This window comes from Triturus cristatus, chromosome 7 (assembly GCF_964204655.1).
Source record: "Triturus cristatus chromosome 7, aTriCri1.1, whole genome shotgun sequence".
Taxonomy (NCBI): Eukaryota; Metazoa; Chordata; class Amphibia; order Caudata; family Salamandridae; genus Triturus; species Triturus cristatus.
Window position 1 is genome coordinate 277,106,470 of NC_140590.1, and position 16,681 is coordinate 277,123,150.

The following is a 16,681-nucleotide window of genomic DNA, read 5'->3' on the forward strand; positions in this document are numbered from 1 at the left end:
ATGGTGACAGTGTGCCGCCCACATGGACCTGGGCATCAGGATAGGTTTACTCTGCTCTCTTATGCCCTTTTTGTTTAAGGTTTTCTCAACAGGGTGCTCACTGCACCGAGTTGGGTGATAGCAGCCTTAACAGAAATGCTTCTGTGATAAGCAGCCAATTAGAATGTGGCAGATTTGCAAATGAAGCCGGATATGCGAATCCGCAGTGGTCGATGGGAGAAAAAGCACCTTAGTCTAATGGGATGATTTAGGTTTTGAACTGGATTCACAAATCCACAAAGGATCCATGAATTAACAGCCAGATATTGCTAAAATGCAGCCTCTTCATACCCAACCGACCACCCTTTTAAACGCTAATTTCAGTAACACTATTGAACGGATTTACATAAAACCAACCAAAGGCAGTTCCTTGAGTAAAGTCCAGCCTTCATGGCAAATTTGGTGTAATTAGTTTTCTGCATAGGGGGATAAAGAGCCCCATAGAATTAAAATGGGGTGGTACTTTTGGGACCCCTTTCCACTATTTCTTGACCCTGCTTGACAGATCTGCACTAAACTTACCTTGAAAAACCCCAAATCAATGTACCTTTATTGGAATGTTTTGACCATATTCGTCGATCAGCATCATAGGTTTTTATGAAAAAAAATGGCTTTTCTATGGGAAAATCAGGTGTATAGCTCACTGAGCTATCCTACTGGTTCCCTCAGGGTGTCAGCTACTCCCTCGCCTCTTGATCATCTGACTCACCTGCTCTCTGAACCCTCAAGACCAGTCATCAGCTACTCCCCGTCCTCAGCCCACTACCCAAAGGCCGGGTTCCTGCCCTCAGCGCCCAGCCTGTACGCCTCTCCCTCCTGGGCCGGTCTGGTCATTGCGCCACTCCGGTATTCTCACGATGGGCTGCAGGCGACGCGACTACTCAGAGGCATAGCTGCCTTCAGGGGGAGTTACACCCCCCCCCCCCCTAACAAATGCATTCTGTCGTAAATAGTTGGGTACAGGTGCTTTAAATTGGGTATGGTCTGGTGTTTGTCGGATTTCACTTGGGATTTGTACATACACTTGCAGACAAAAACACACTCGTCTCGCTTTTAACTTTCTTAAAATGGTTATTATACAAAGCATGGAGTTTTAAGTACTCCTCAAAATCGCACTGCTCTCCCTTCCTACTGCTCCTTAAATGCCCCTCCTGCCCTGCTTCTCATCTATGTATGTTACCCCGTGGGATTGTTGGTTAGTCTGAAGCCCAGACCTCCCAACCCAACTATGCTGCAGTGACGGAAAGCAAAATGATGAGGCGCCTCTGCTGATTGTGAGGATGGGCCCGGGCGTCACTGACCTCCGAGATATTACGCCCCCGTCTCCCTCTGTGGTTCATGCACCCCTTATTTATCGGCTTTGTTTAAAGTGCCTTCCTCCAAGGCAAGGCGGGGTGCGCGTAGATGCGATGAACAGACACGCATCGCCGGGAAACAAACACTTTGGCTTTGTATAGGACGCCAGCTTAAGGCAGAGATTGCAAATGTAACATCATGACTTTTTAATAAGTCGATGAAAGCTCGAAAAGACGGGATGGTCTTCTAGAAGAATCTTCTAATGGAAGGACAGAACGGTTTTCGTCTTCCGCATCGTGAGTCCCCACTTCTTCACCCCTTCTCCCAGCCCCGCCCCCTTACCTTTCCCAACCCCTTCCTCCTCCGTACAGGCGGCTCCGGTCTCCAGGGTGCCGGCTTATTGGGCTGTCTGGAGGGAGAACGGGGGGCGCCCGCGCTCTTTTCCATCCTGGGACTGGAGGCGGAGGAGCTTCTAGGCGCCCCTTTCCTCTCCAGACTCCTGCTTCTGCAACTTGTCCTAAGTGCTTCGGAAGTTCGGAACAGGACCGAGCAGGCAGCAATCACACAGAAGGAGTGATGTGGCCTTGAAGCCCACGGCCAGACACTGGCGCAGAGCCGAGTGGGAAATCCGGAGCTTGAATAAACAGTAACACCATTCTCCCCGCTGGCTCCCGCACACCACACCCAGGTCCAGCAACAATGTCCACCCACCCAACTACTCCACCCCTCACACCACTAGACATGGAACTCTAGAGGCAAGTACACGGGCCACTCGCCTCCAACCTTTTCAGACAACTCCACTCCATGAAACATTTCTGTCATGCCCTAAGTCCATCTTCAAGCAGTGAGAATGGTGGCCTGGTCTCTGCAGGTTCCCGATTAGAACCATCTGCTGGAAAAGGACTTTCAGAAGAACCGTTACTCTGCCTACCTCCCGATATATACTTAGCAAATATGTCAGATCAGAGCAGCGCTATGAAACAACATCACCAAGGTCCGTACCCCAAACAAACACCCAATCAGTGCACAGTAGATACATCTTACTGCACATGCTCAGCTGACTACCAAATGCCATAATCGGCTGTCAGACACAAAACGGCACTCTCCACCCAGCAACAGCCACTGCACAACACCTCTCCCATTACACAACACCTCTCCCATTACACTTACATCTGACATTGCAACACTCTAGACCAGGCACCCACACCCTGAAGTGCACACATCATAAAGAAACCCACCCAGTTGGCCAACTGAGCACCCTGCAGCACCAAAACATACATCTAGGAACCATTCAGAGAATGCCTTACCCAAGTATACAACATCCTCATGCACATCACATCTCAAAGCTGTACATCTTCCTAGAAAACATTCTGTACAGGCCAGGTACCGGGTAACTCGCCACCCAGCTCAACCACAAATATGATGTTCCCCCACAGGTCCATCCATACGCAGAGGACACTACAAAGACCTTTAGCAGGAGTAAGGGTAGTTTACTCTACGACACCAACAAGGCTAACTATACATTCAACACAACTCTACCAACCAAACACTACGAACTAAAGGCTATTGATCCTCGAAACAACAGAAGAATAAAAGGACACCCTGCTCAAGAAAGCGCTACAATACTAATCACAGAGGGTGCCGTACACATGTGGATAACATACGTGTATAGCTTGGGTCGCTGGTCAAGAGTAAAAGCGCAACCGAATAAGTCTTAACCTTAAATGACATAAACCAGTAGCAAATAAGTCTTCGAAATTCAAAACTTAAAAAGTAATATAAAAAATGTCAACTAAAAGAAAATAATTAAATATGCAACCATTATTACAAGGGAATCAACACCTTATAATTAACTTTATAAACATGTGGGCGCTTGTAATCTCCCTATAATGTATTACAGTTTATTTTTTATAATCAGCGCTTCTGACATAAAAAATGGGCGACTGATAAGAAGAAGACACAGTCACTTGTAATAACTAATTACAAGCTACTTTGGCATCACAATGTCGAGGCCCAGCTCGTTCACTTTGCTTAATAAAGTTGGTGCGCACGAACCCAAGCAATACATGTGTGTAGTGTAATGTTGTGCCCTTCTGCCGCTCGCGTCAATCACCACGCGTACACGTGGTCGTGGTGTTAGTTACTTTATTCTCTGCACAGGAGCGCCGGCACGGAGCTCCGTACCATTTGAATACAGCGCTCGAACTAACTCCGCAAATGGCCGCCACCGGACATCCTGTGACGTCACGGGGCGGGCGCGCACAACACTAGACCGCTACACCACATCTCCCCCTTTATCAACACACTTCCCAACGAAACTCCCCTGTAACATGTACAGTCTTACTTGTTGTCCATGCAATATTCTCCAAACCTCCGGGGCAGTGTGATTCTTCTTCCCCGTCTCGTCCGCCTGTCAGGTTCACCTGTTCTCGGAGTGGTGGTCACGCTCCGTAGGCCAGGTGCCCCCTCTTCACTTTCCCGGCTCGCTTGTCCCTTTGCACTGTCCGCTCTGTCCTCCCGGGCTTCTCTCTCCTGCTCCATCTTCTCCTCACTGACACCGTGTCTCCTCTCTACCTGGGGACTCCTTCCCATGTCTCTTGGAGGGCTTTCTCCCTCTTCTGGGGGACTCATCACGCTGCGCGGTGTCTCTGCAGGCGTCGCCTCTGCCACTGTTTTCTCTCCTGCGGGTAAGCACCTCGCCATTCGATCCTGTGACCATATCTTCCCGCCACTGAGAAGCGCTGATCGTGAGTACGGTTCCAGCACCTGGAACAGCGGCGTGAACTTACTGTCTCCCTTCTTTTTCATGGTGGGTAGCCGGACTCTCACCCACTCCCCTTTTCCCAGGGCCACCTCCTTCGTGTTGTGTGCCCTGTCGTAGTGTTCCGTGTACACGGCTTGTGCCTTCTCCCAATTTTTTCGCACCACCGCTGGGGACCAATGGCTCTGCACGGTGAGGCGCTTCCATGCCACATTGTCTTTCGTGAAGGGTTCTCGCCCCCTAAGCACCCGGAAGGGACTGTACCCTGTTGATGTGGGGGTGATACGATACGCCCACATCAGCCTTTTCAACTCCTTTTCCCAGTCCTTTCCTTGGCTTATTGCGGCTTGGACAGAACCCATGATCACCCGGTTGAACCTCTCCGCCGCGCCGTTCCCGGCTGGGTGGTAGATGGGGGTGTGCCGGATGGAAATTCCGTTTCGGTCCATGAATGTTTCCCATTTGCTGGAGGTGAATTGTGGGCCGTTGTCGCTCAGGATCCCTTTGGGTATCCCTTCCCTTATGAAGATATCCGTCAGGAAATCCAGAATCGTCTCCGTGGCCGCGTTGTCTGCCACGTGGACTTCCGGCCATTTGGAATACCTGTCCACCACTACGGTGATGTACTTCTGGATATCGTTCGCATCCGTGATGGGTCCTAGGACGTCGATGGAGATCTCCTCCCACGGATTTTCCGGACAGCCAAACTTGCCCAGTGGTGGTCTTAGCATCCTTTGTGTTTTGTCTGCATTGCTGCAGTGCTCGCACCCTCGTACATGTCGTTCTACTGCTAGATCGATCCCCGGCCACCAGTAGTCCTCCTTGGCTCTTCCTTTGGTCTTCACGATGCCCAAATGTCCTTCATGGGTGAGCGATAGTATGCGCTGTCTCAATGAGTTTGGAGGAACCACTTTGTTGCCGCGCAGCAAGAACCCTGGGTCGTCTCCCAGGGACAGTTCTTCCTTCACCTCCCAAAACTGTTTTAGCTCCTCACTCAACAATCTCTTCTCCGGCCATCCTTTAGTCACGTACGCCTTCATTGCAATCAACTGGTCGTCACTGCCGTACCCCTCTTCCCATTCTTGAGCGCTTATTGCTCTTTCATAGTCGCCTGTGAATGCTACAGCATAATCTTCCCAACCACCTTCCTCTTGAGTTTCCGCGGTCTCCTTGGCCGCTGCCCTGCTCAGGAAGTCCGCCACTCTGTTGCGGTGGCCTGGTAGGTATTCCACATCGTAGACATAGTCCAATAGCCTGAGCGTCATCTTCGCGATCCGTGGTGTGGCGTGCTCGTGCCCCCCTGACGTGAGGACTTTCACTAGCGGCTTGTGATCCGTTCGCAGCAAGAACCGTCCACCCCACAGGAACTGCCGGAATCTCTCCATCGCCCATACAGCTGCTAGCATCTCCTTTTCGATGACGCTGAACTTGCTTTCGTTCGGCACTAGCGCCCGCGATGCGAAACTGATCGTAGTTACGCCTCCTCCTGCTGTCTTTTGCATGAGGACTGCCCCCAGCCCCCGATCACTGGCATCTGTCGTCAGCATGGTGGGGGCTTCCGGATCATATCCGTGGATCGGCACTGCCTCGCTGATGTTCTTTTTCATTTCCTCAAACTCTCGCTGATGTTCTCCCGTCCATACGAAGGTGGACCTGTTCTTGAGGAGTGACCTCATTAGGTGCGTTCTGGAGGCGAAGTGGCCTACGAACTTGCTATAAAACTCCGCCATGCCCAGGAAGGTCCGTACGTCCTCTTTGCTCGATGGAGTTGGCGCTTCCCTGATAGCGGCGACATTCGATGACTTGGGTTCTATACCGTGCCTGCTTATTTCGTGGCCCAGGTAGGTAACTGTGTTCATGCTGAACTTGCATTTGTCCCATTGGGCGGTAAGCCCATTCTGCTTCAGCACCGCTAGGACTTCTGTCAGTCTCCCGTCGTGTTCTTCTCGGGTGGCCCCCATCACCAAGATATCATCTTGAAAGTATTGGACGCCTGTTTTTCTGTGGAATAGCTTGTGCATCAACTTCTGGAAGACCGCTGCTGCGGACGCAAGTCCGAACGGCATCCTCAGGAACTTATAGCACCCAAAAGGTGTTATGAATGACGTTAGATGGTTGCATGACTTATGCAGGGCGATCTGGTGGTAGGCGGATGTAAGGTCCACTGTGGAGAACCACTGTGCTCCGTGGGTCTTTGCCAGCATCTCGTTAATCCTAGGCAGTGGGAACTTGTCGACGACGATGTTCTTATTCAGCTCTCTAAGGTCGACACACAGTCTCACCTTCCCGTTGGGCTTCTGCGCTACGACTAAGGGAGCCAGCCATTCTGCATTGTCTATCGCCTCGATTACGCCATTATCCTCTAACCTCTGTAGTTCTTCCTGTACCGCACGCGGAAAGGTATGTTGCGCACCTTGTGGGACACTGGTATTGCTCCTGCTTTCAGTTGGATTTTGTGCGTAAACTTCGCCATGCGGCCGATGGTGTCTTTGAATACTTCCGGGAACTCCTCTTTCCAACGCTTTCCTTCCGTGTCTGGGCCGTCGTCCGTCATGAGGACCTGTATGTGTCCACCTGGGTTCAATTTGATGCCCAACGCTCCTTGATCACTCCAGCCCAACACCGATGGCCCCTTCTCCGCCACATACAGCTTTCCTTCGCATGTGCGTCCTCGGAATTCGAAGGTGAGCGGACAGTACCCTACCATGGGTATCGGTTCTCCCGTGAAGGTCACTGGATGGATGTCTGTGGGCCTCAAGTAATAGGTCGTGCTCGGTGCAAAGTCTTCCTCCCATATCTTCCTTTGCACTATAGTGTAGGGCGACCCTGAGTCGGCCACCATGGTGGTTTGTATTCCTCCAATCCTCATGTCGCACCGGGGTTTTCTGTCCGTTACGGCCTCTATGCCTAGCACCTGCTCCTCTACGATCAGGATTTCATCCTCTTCCGCTCCTTCTTCGTCGTCTTCTTCTTCCCGCGTCCCCTGGGCTACGAACTTCACTTCTTGCCTTTGGGACTTTCTCCTGCACACCTTTTCGTAGTGCCCCATGAGCCCGCAATACAGGCATTTGGCGCCAAACACCGGGCATCTTTTGTCGCTGGCTGCATGGTTGTCGCTGCCGCATCTGTAGCACGCCATCTTGTTACTCTGTCTTTGTCCTTGCGGTCTTTGCGTCCTAGGGTTGAATCTTCTGTTCGATCGTGTGCCCTGTGGCCCCCCCTGCTGTTTGTTGTCTGTCGTCCTCCGGTCTTCTACCTTGCGCACGGTCTGTCCTGGGAGACCTTCGCGCTTGGCCGCCTCCCCGCACCTTCTGCCTTCTTCACTAGGGCTACAACTGTTCTCAGTGGTGCGTCACCATTGGTCCATAGTTTCTCTTGGATACTTGTGTTCACGGTGTGCATTATGATCTGGTCTCTTATCAGATCTTCCTGGAGGTTACCGAACTTGCATGTTAGAGCTAGTTTTTGTAAAGCTGCTACGTATTCGTCGACTGTTTCGCTCTTGCCTTGTTTCCGATGGTAGAAGTTGTATCTGTCGATCGCTGTACAAACCACTGGCCGATAGTGAGCGTCCAGATCCTCTAACGCGTGTTGAAACACATCGTCATCAGCTGCCGGTCTGTCTGCTTTCACTAAGTCCTGGTATACCCGTTGTCCTGCCGGGCCCAGGTTGTGTAGGAGGATCTTCTTCAGACGTGAACTTGTGTATGGTGTGTCACTCTCCTCCTCAAGTGCCTCTAGATAGTTGACAAAATACATCCTCCAGTCTTCCCACGGCATCTCAGTAGCTCCTGGCTTGGCCAAGAACGGAACCGGATTCGTTAGGGAGCACATTTGGGAGGCCATCTTCTTCCTGCTGCCAGCTCTACCTCCTCCGGTTGTGGGCGCACTCGCTGGCTCTTCCTCTCCACTGGCGCCGCTCTCCCCGTTGTCCTCCGTGCTAGGACCACTCCCGTCCACGGGACCGCTGCTTGCCACCTCCAGGGTGTTCTCCGCACTCTCCTCGGGCGTGTTCGGTACGTGCACCGTGTCACTGTCAGTTAGGCCACTCCACTGCGAGGTTCTCCCACCGCAGCGTGCCGATTGGCGCCCCCTGGGGTACTTCTGCGCCAGTGCCGGTGCACACTGACTCCGTCGCGCTGCCGCGCTCCTGTGGGACACGAGATGGCTGCTGATGGGCTACAGTTGCTGAGGGGTTCGGATTCGGGGTGACTCGTGATAGCCCCCCCCCCCGATCACCAGCTCGTCGCCATTGTAATGTTGTGCCCTTCTGCCGCTCGCATCAATCACCACACGTACACGTGGTCGTGGTGTTAGTTACTTTATTCTCTGCACAGGAGCGCCGGTACGGAGCTCCGTACCATTTGAATACAGCGCTCGAACTAACTCTGCAAATGGCCGCCACCGGACACCCTGTGACATCACGGGGCGGGCGCGCACAACACTAGACCGCTACACCACATGTAGCGGCTGTTTTTAAAAACAAACTGTCTCTACACAGAGACAGGGCTCGAGGCAGTGTTCAAATTCCCTCGTCGTTTTTGGGAAGGAATGCGGCTGTCCAAACCAGCCCACAGGAATGTACAGAGATGGCCCATCTAAGAAATTAAAATAATTTCTTTCAAGGGTGAAGGCTAAAGGTATGCATTTTTTTTGTTCCTCTAGCTTTCACGGTTAAAGTAATGGGTTCTGTTTTAGGATGGGCCAGCTCTGCTAATTTATGGAGGCTGTCAAAGCAAACCTGCAAAGGAGCCCCACGTCATGTGCCACAGCAGTGTAGCCTGCAGCACGTTGCATTCTGGGTCATGTCATTTTGTTTCACAATTGAAAATCCCGACATGCAAATTGCTGTGGGCTACAAAAGCAGGACTAGGGGCGCACGCCTGATAAGGATAGCGGCACGGTGTCATGTCGCAAACCCACAGAGAGGTGAGCACGCCAGCGGCAATAATCTGGAATCTGGGGCCCGCGGTCTTGGGCTTCCCGAGGAGCTGGTAACAAGCAGGAACAGAATCCCGGACAGAGGCACCCTATCATGGCCACATCAAGGAAGAGGGGGGAGTGCACGCTGACGGACATGCTTCTTAAAGGCCCTGACAAGGGCGACAGAGGGCCCCCTTCCCCCTCCGCACCAAAACAGCAGGCGGACCATGAGATGGGGACATGCCGATTACCCGAGCGTTCTTGGAGTCACTTTTCAATTCTCTACGCGAGGACTTTCACACGCTCAAACAGGAGATGGCGGAGGAGGTGAGGGAGATGCGTCGCAAAGTGGACGGTCTGGGGGAGCGGGTGGCGGCCGTCGAAGATAATGATCACACTAGGAGCAAAGAAATCGCATACCTCCAACAGGACCTCATCCACCTTAAAGAGCAGTAGGTGGACCTGCAAGCGCACGCAGAAGACTTGGAGAATAGGTCGAGACGCAAAAACATTCGGGTCCGGGGGGGTACCACTAAAGGCAGAGGGAGCCGATGTGGCCCAATACCTGCGGGGTCTCTTCCGGGAGATACTCAGACTTTGAGTATTGATCGTGTGCACAGAGTGGGCTTGGCGCGGCGCACTCCTGCTCCTCCCCCAGACATTTTGGCCTTCCTGACAGACTTTCCACTGAAGGAGTGGATCCTGCGGGAAGCAAGAGTGAAACAACCTCTCCAGCACCAAGGACATTCAGTGGCACTATTCCAGGACCTATCCCCCCATCACCCTTCAGAAGCGGAAGGCGTTTAAGGAAGTCACTTCGTTCCTAAGAGAAAAGGGGATACCCTACGCCTGGGGGCACCCCTTCCGTTTGATCTTCAAGTGGAATGGGGCATTGTATCAGTCAAGATCCCTTCAGGAGTCTTGTGCCCTGCTGGGCATCGAGCGCCGGGAACCAGATGCCTCCCCAGCTCGTTCTCAAAAACTACAGAGAGGAGGATGGCAGCGTGTGAGCCGCTGGCCCTCGCCTGTGGCGGAGTTGAAACCAGACCGCATAGCTATGTCACAGTAATGCACTTTGGCCCTTGACGCTGTGACTAGGGACATCTCGCCTCTTCCATGACTTGTTTTTTTTTTCCTCTCTATTTTTTCTTCTTCCCATCATTTTTCTCTTACTTGGGGACTCATGCGCACTGACACACAGCTGGCTGGGAGGGGGGCGGGGGGGACGGGGGGGGCCTGGGTCGCTGGAGTTACATGCTTGCACAGGTAACTTTGCCACAAGCCTGCAACACGGGAGGACAGGCTTTGGACTATGGTAATGTGTTGGGGAGGTTCTTTTGGGGTTAGGGAGGGGGGTGTTGGTTAGTAGAATGGGGACAACGTTTTGGTTTGGGGTGGGTGGTTGGGGTTTGGGGGGATTTGGGGGCAGTGGGTGGGGGGAGGGAACCGGTGTGCCATACATGGGGCGGGTCCAAGTGAGGAGCCATGCAGGGGTGGGCCCCCTCGGTAACCACTTTCCTCCGACACGCAGACGGAATGACGGGGGCCACTTTGAAAGTTATTATCCTAAATGTGTGAGGGATCAACAACCCCATTAAAAGGCGCGCCATCTTATCGTACTTAGAGAACTCCGGCGCCTCAAACTGTCTACTACAGGAAACACACCTATTGTCCAAAGACTGCCACCGGATGAGACCCCGGGCATTCCCTCAGCAGTTCTACTCCTCTATCTCTGATAAGAAAGCGGGGGTAGCCATATTAGTTGCTAGACACTTTCAGGGTCAAGTGGGAGACAGAGTAGCAGAAATCAAAGGTAGCCTGCTAGCATACAGACTACAGGTGGGCGGTATATCCATGACAGTAGGGTCCCTATATGCTCCCAACTTGGGTCAGGAAGCCTTTCTCAAGGGCGCCCTGTCGGAGACTCTAAGCCCTCAGGACAGGTACACGCTAGTGGGTGGCGACATCAATTTGGTTATGGATCTGGAGGCAGATAGATCAGGTCATCGCTTTGGCTCATCGGGGGTGATTTCATCGGAGGGGAAGGACTGGCTGTCTGAAAGTGGTTTGGTGGACTTGTGGCGGGAGGCTCACCCTCAGGGCACGCATTACACACATTCTACTCGCATGTTCACCACACTTACGCCAGATTAGATCACTTTATAGGATCCTCGGAGCTCAATGCGCTGGTAGACGAGGTGGACATTATTCCAGCTGCCATATCAGACCATGACGCAGTGGTTGTAACTTTGGGGGTCCCGGGACCAGGACAGGGGGGGGGGTGGGGGGGGGAAGTGGCGTTTTACAGGGGGCCCTATTACAAAGGAAGGGGGTAACCCAGCAACTACACAAAAGCATCACTGATTATCTTGCACTCAACGACACACCGGATACACCACTGACTTCGGTTTGGGGAGCACTTAAGGCAGTAGTAAGAGGGGAGCTGATAGCGATATCGGCGGCAGAAGCCAGAGAGCGAAGGGAAAAGTGTGAATCCTTAACCGCCAAGGTGGTCGAACTGGAGAGGGTGCACAGCCGCACGGGAGCCCCCAGGATCTAGAGGCAGTTGAAAGCTGCTAGGGCGCAACTGGCCACTCTGGACATTGATCGCGCCGAGTATGCAGCCCTGAGGCTCCGGCACTCATACTAAAAAGGAGGCGATAAAACAGGGCATCTCCTTGCAAGCACGCTCAGAGCTAGAGCTCAGCGGTCTAAAATCATGACCCTCTATAATGCTCGGGGAGAGAAGTTGGACACTAACGACCGGATAGCGGAGGTCTTTCGAGAATTCTATGCATCGCTTTACAGCGAAGATCGGCCTCTTGACGCAGATGGGGAGGCTTACCTAAGTAGAGCAGCGACGACGCCTCTCAATGCAGCTGGTGCTGCCTCGCTAGACGCGCCTATCAGGATAGAGGAGGTGGTCGGCGCAATCTCCCGCCTCAGACCCTTGAAGTCGCCTGGGCCGGACGGCTTCACCGCCGGTTTTTATAAAACTTTCTGCCCATTTTTGGCCCCTCTCCTAACCCAACTTTTTAACTCATTCCAGGGGCCTGGCTCGATACCTTCTGATATGTTAGAAGCCGACACCATCGTACTACCGAACCCAGGTAAAGATGCCACCCAATGCGCCGCTTACAGGCCAATCTCTTAACTTAACATAGACCTTAAACTCTTCACAGGGATTCTCACTGCCAGACTTGGACCACGGCTGCCTGGTATCATTGAGCCGGATCAGTCGGGCTTCGTCCCCGGCAGACAATGTAGTGATAACACTAAACGCCTTATGCACTTAATAGACAATGCTCACTACACAGGGTCGGGTGCCATGCTCCTGTCAATAGACGCAGAAAAGGCGTTTGACAGGGTGGACTGTTTTTTTTTTAGATAAAACGATGGCACACTTTGGAATCGGGGAACGCTTTAGGGCGTGGGTCGACAGCTGCTACGATAAACCAAAACCAACGATACGTGGTAACGGCATCGGCTCACGACCATTTGATATTAGGCGAGGCACGAGACAGGGTTGCCCGCTGTCACCCCTCCTCTTTGCGCTATACGTGGAACCCCTGGCGCAGAGGATTCGGGACAATCCTGACATCACCGGAATTTCCTTCGGTGGGGAGCAACATACAATTAGCCTGTACGCCGATGACATTTTGGCTGCACTGGATAAGCCTAAAAGATCAGTGCCCGCCTTCCTGGGGGAGCTGGAGACTTTTGGGAGGGTGTCCGGCTTCAAAGTGAATAGAGGGAAATCGATGCTTCTCCCTTTGGGCCGCAACGCCTGCATGCTTCACGGGGCATCTTCGGACTATAGGGGCCTGCAGCCTCACGAGAGGATCCCATACTTGGGGATAGTTTTAACTCCATCTACTGATCAGACCGTCGCCCTGAATTAAACGAAGCTCACCTCCCAGGTGCAGGGTGACCTCAGAAAATGGCAAAAACAACCCCTCTCACTACTGGGCCGCGTCGCGTCGATAAAGATGTCCATCTTACCTAAAATCCTCTATACCTTTCACACCATTCCGGTGAGTCCACACCTGGGAACTATACGTAGGCTGCAGGAAGCGGTGCAACAATTTGTATGGGTCGGGAAGAGACCGCGGATACGACGAGACCTGTCCTACCGACACCCCGACGAGGAAGGTTTGGGGATTCCAAACTTACGGCGCTACTTCCAAGCAGCCCAACTAAGATACTTGGTAGAATGAAGCCGATCTGAATCGGAAAAAAGATGGCTCTTTCAAGACAGAGCGATGGCGCAAACATCGCTTTGGAAGATTCCCTTCCTAAAGCGTTCCGATAGACCGGCCTATCTCAAAAATCTCCCATTACTCGCACGGTGATGAGTGTGTGGGATGCGGTGGCGGGGAGGGGGAGCTCACACCTTTCCCTTCGCCGCTCATGCCTCTGTTTGATAATCCTGAATTTGTGCCGGGGCTAGACGAGCGGGCCTTCCCGCAGTGGCGGCGGTCGGGTTGCAGGTCTGCGGGCCACTTATTCGATCTTGAGGGGTTCCTCCAGTTCTCCGAGCTAACACGGCACTATGACATTAAAGCCCCGCAGCGGTTCCAATACTTTCAAATTCGACATTGGTTGACACAGCGGGAGATACGCCACCTAGTAGGTAGAAAACTGACAATCTACGAAAAGTGGCTGCTCACCAAAGAGTCGGACCGTAAGCGGACTACGGACCTTTACAAGATGATTGGTCCCCCTCCCCCTCTGCGCCCCTCGGCCGGTCAGAAACGCTGGGAAAAAGAACTGGGGAGAAGCCTCTCTGGAGCGGAATGGCAAGCTATATATTATAGGGCCAACCATACGGCTAGGAACACTGCTAGCAGGGAGGCAGCGGTAAAAGTTGCGACATACTGCTACTTGACACCGGTCAGGCTAAACAAAGGCAATCCCAACCGCAGTCCAACTTGCTGGAGGGGGTGTGACGGGGTAGGCACATTGACCCATCTACTGTGGGAGTGCAAGGAGGGGACAGGTTACTGGACAGCAGTCCTCAATGACAGACAAACAATTCAACACGGAAATCCCACGTTTCCCTGCTTACACACTCTTGGGGCTGCCCAACACACTCACCTTCCCATTGAAATCAGTTAGGGGGAGGCAGATGGGACTGGCCGTGGGAGCGGCTGTTCAACACATCCTTTCGCTGTGAGGAACACAAACTCATCCTACACACACGGGATGGCTACATAGATTGTGGTACACGGTGGGTATGGAGCGCATACAAGCCACTCTTACGCAATCAACAGCATCTTTCCACACGGTCTGGAAGCCCATTCTGTCCCTCCTGGCAATGGAATTTAATGAAACTACGTGCCCAAAGTATCATCGCCTTCTACAACTTACTGACACACCGACCCAAGAAGGCGCCCCTGAGAGTTAGACATTGAGCAGTCCTCACATATGAGGGCCCAAAACGGTAAGGATTTGGCACACCGGTTCTTTTTTTGGGGGGGTGGGCGGGGAGGAGGGTTTCAAGGTGGGTGGGATTTTTTCTCTTAGTTTTTCTTGGCATTTTGGGAGTGGATCAGCGATCACGTAGCGGGAGCTTTGGCCCCATTTACGCCTATGGACAGTCGCGGCCACGACAAACTCTTGTAACTGTACCGCCATTAGGGTAATGGGTTGGGGCTCAGGGTAATCCTCAACGTACTTATATGGGTATATATGCAACTGTAATGTTTCTGCTCTATGCCACAAAATCAATAAAACAAAGTTAAACAAAAGCAGGACTAGAAGATGTTACACAGCTGCGATTAGCAGACGGGTCTGACCCATAGTGCTCAATATGCTCGCCGAGCGATTTTTTTCAACTATACCCAAAGTACTCACGAATAAAGGTCACAAACAAGGAACTTTGAGGTGTTTTTAGAGTATCTGGATCCAGTTTCAATTCAGTACGTTTTATGTAAGAGCCCCCTCCTTCCGCCGAGTCTTTGTGGAGATCTGAGTCTGCCCTGGTAGTACCACATTACCAGGGTGGGGAGAGGAGGTCTATGATGAAGCACAACACCAATATGTGTGTGAGACATCTTCTTCCATTAAGGATGGCTTTCCTCGTATGACATTCAACCCTTTTCCAATTTAATATCAATGGATAAGACTCCCTCTAGAATTTTAGGACTGAGTATTTTGTGTATCCATGATACAGGCACCCTGCTTTTTGTGTTACCTCTAAAATACCCTCTTATAGATGTGGCTGACTGCCTTTATTGATATCAGAACTAAAAGGTGATTTGCAATAGCCTTATAATGTTTGGAAACTTAAGCGAGAAATGAGGAAAGATGTAAGGAGCCAAAAAAGAACTGAGATGTCCCACCAGGACTGGGAATTAATACGGAAGCTGAAGAAAGAATACAAAAAGAAAATGTGGGAACATAAAAGACGACAGGAGGACAACTTCTGGGCTAAACTACTATACACCGTGAAGAAAATCAACTCAAGCGCATTCTGGCGAGTAATAAATGGTTCCCACAAAAACAGGTAGGTTTAAGGGTCTGAGGGAAAGTTAACAGACCAACGTGGACAGATCCCCCTACTATATCGACACAAACAAAGAGTCCACGGGTCTGGTGAAAAAAGAGAAAAAAGAAAACTATGGAAAACTGAATGATAATACTCAACTGGACCACTGTCTATATAGAAAGTCCTCTTAAAGAGGACCTAATCCCATCACCCACCGAAGTGGCATGCTTCATCATATGGGATCTCCTCTTAACCGCAACCTAGTGCGGTTAAGGAGCTGCAACTCCTTGCAGATGTCAAAGGAGGAGCTTGCGGAAGTTTTAAGATGTATAGGGAGGACTAGATCTCCTAAAGATCGATGAGGCTACCCATAGTGTAGTGAATAGTGTATGTTGCAGTGTCAATAAAGAGTGAAGTTAAAATTGACTACGAGGAGAAAAAATATATATTTAATAGGAGTCTCCAGGTGTCAAAGTTAAAACAACAGCAGCAGCGCGGTCTGAGCAAATTGGCGAACGCGCGAATGGAAAAACAAAAGGGCGGTATACATGTTTCAGCCACCTTAGATCGAACCTGTGATCATGGCTTTCTTCAGGACCATAATGTATAACTACTGCAGCTAATTCATGTGACTAATACGTGAATACGTGAAGGTTAATCACAAAGACAAAAAATAATGATGATAACAGTGGAACGATACAACCAACAATATACCTGTGTGTTATATTATTTTGAAAACACTACAGGGATACTAGGCAATCTCCTGTTGGAAAAGAAAGACAAAAAAGAAAGAAATGTTCTCAATCAGAATATATATATATATATCAAACAGTATTATATCCATATTAGATGACAGATATTGTGAACAAGGCCACTGTTGACCTTTTTTTTCTTTTTTCACCAGACCCGTGGAGTGATACATGGTGTAAAGCGGCTCGATAATCCAACCGCCTAAAGTGTACAAGAAAATGATTGGGTCTCATTATTAATAAAGAGATTCACAGACATTGAACCGTCGAATCACCCACTATGGACAGAGAAGCTGCAAGTAATTACTAAGGAACAAGAGGAACAAACGAACTATGACAGGATTGTCCCACAAAACATAAATAGCACACCAACTTGCCATCGATCAGAATCGCAAAACACAGACTCCGCACAATGGAAAGCTT

General features: G+C 51.2%; 1 protein-coding gene across 2 annotated transcripts in view; it reads right to left on the minus strand.

Annotated features, from left to right (window-relative positions):
• LOC146809407 (transient receptor potential cation channel subfamily M member 4-like) overlaps positions 1 to 16,681 on the minus strand; it is a 388,425-nt gene that overhangs the window by 319,530 nt on the left and 52,214 nt on the right. Inside the window, exon 1 of one of the 2 annotated variants that reach the window (XM_085616251.1) lies at positions 1,678 to 1,935. The exons of the other annotated variant lie outside the window; for it this stretch is intronic. Within the exon in view, the coding sequence (XP_085472377.1) occupies positions 1,678 to 1,782 (105 nt within the window). The 5' untranslated portion in view covers positions 1,783 to 1,935. Of the gene's footprint in view, positions 1 to 1,677; positions 1,936 to 16,681 lie in introns of those variants that run through there. 2 annotated transcript variants of the gene reach the window in all.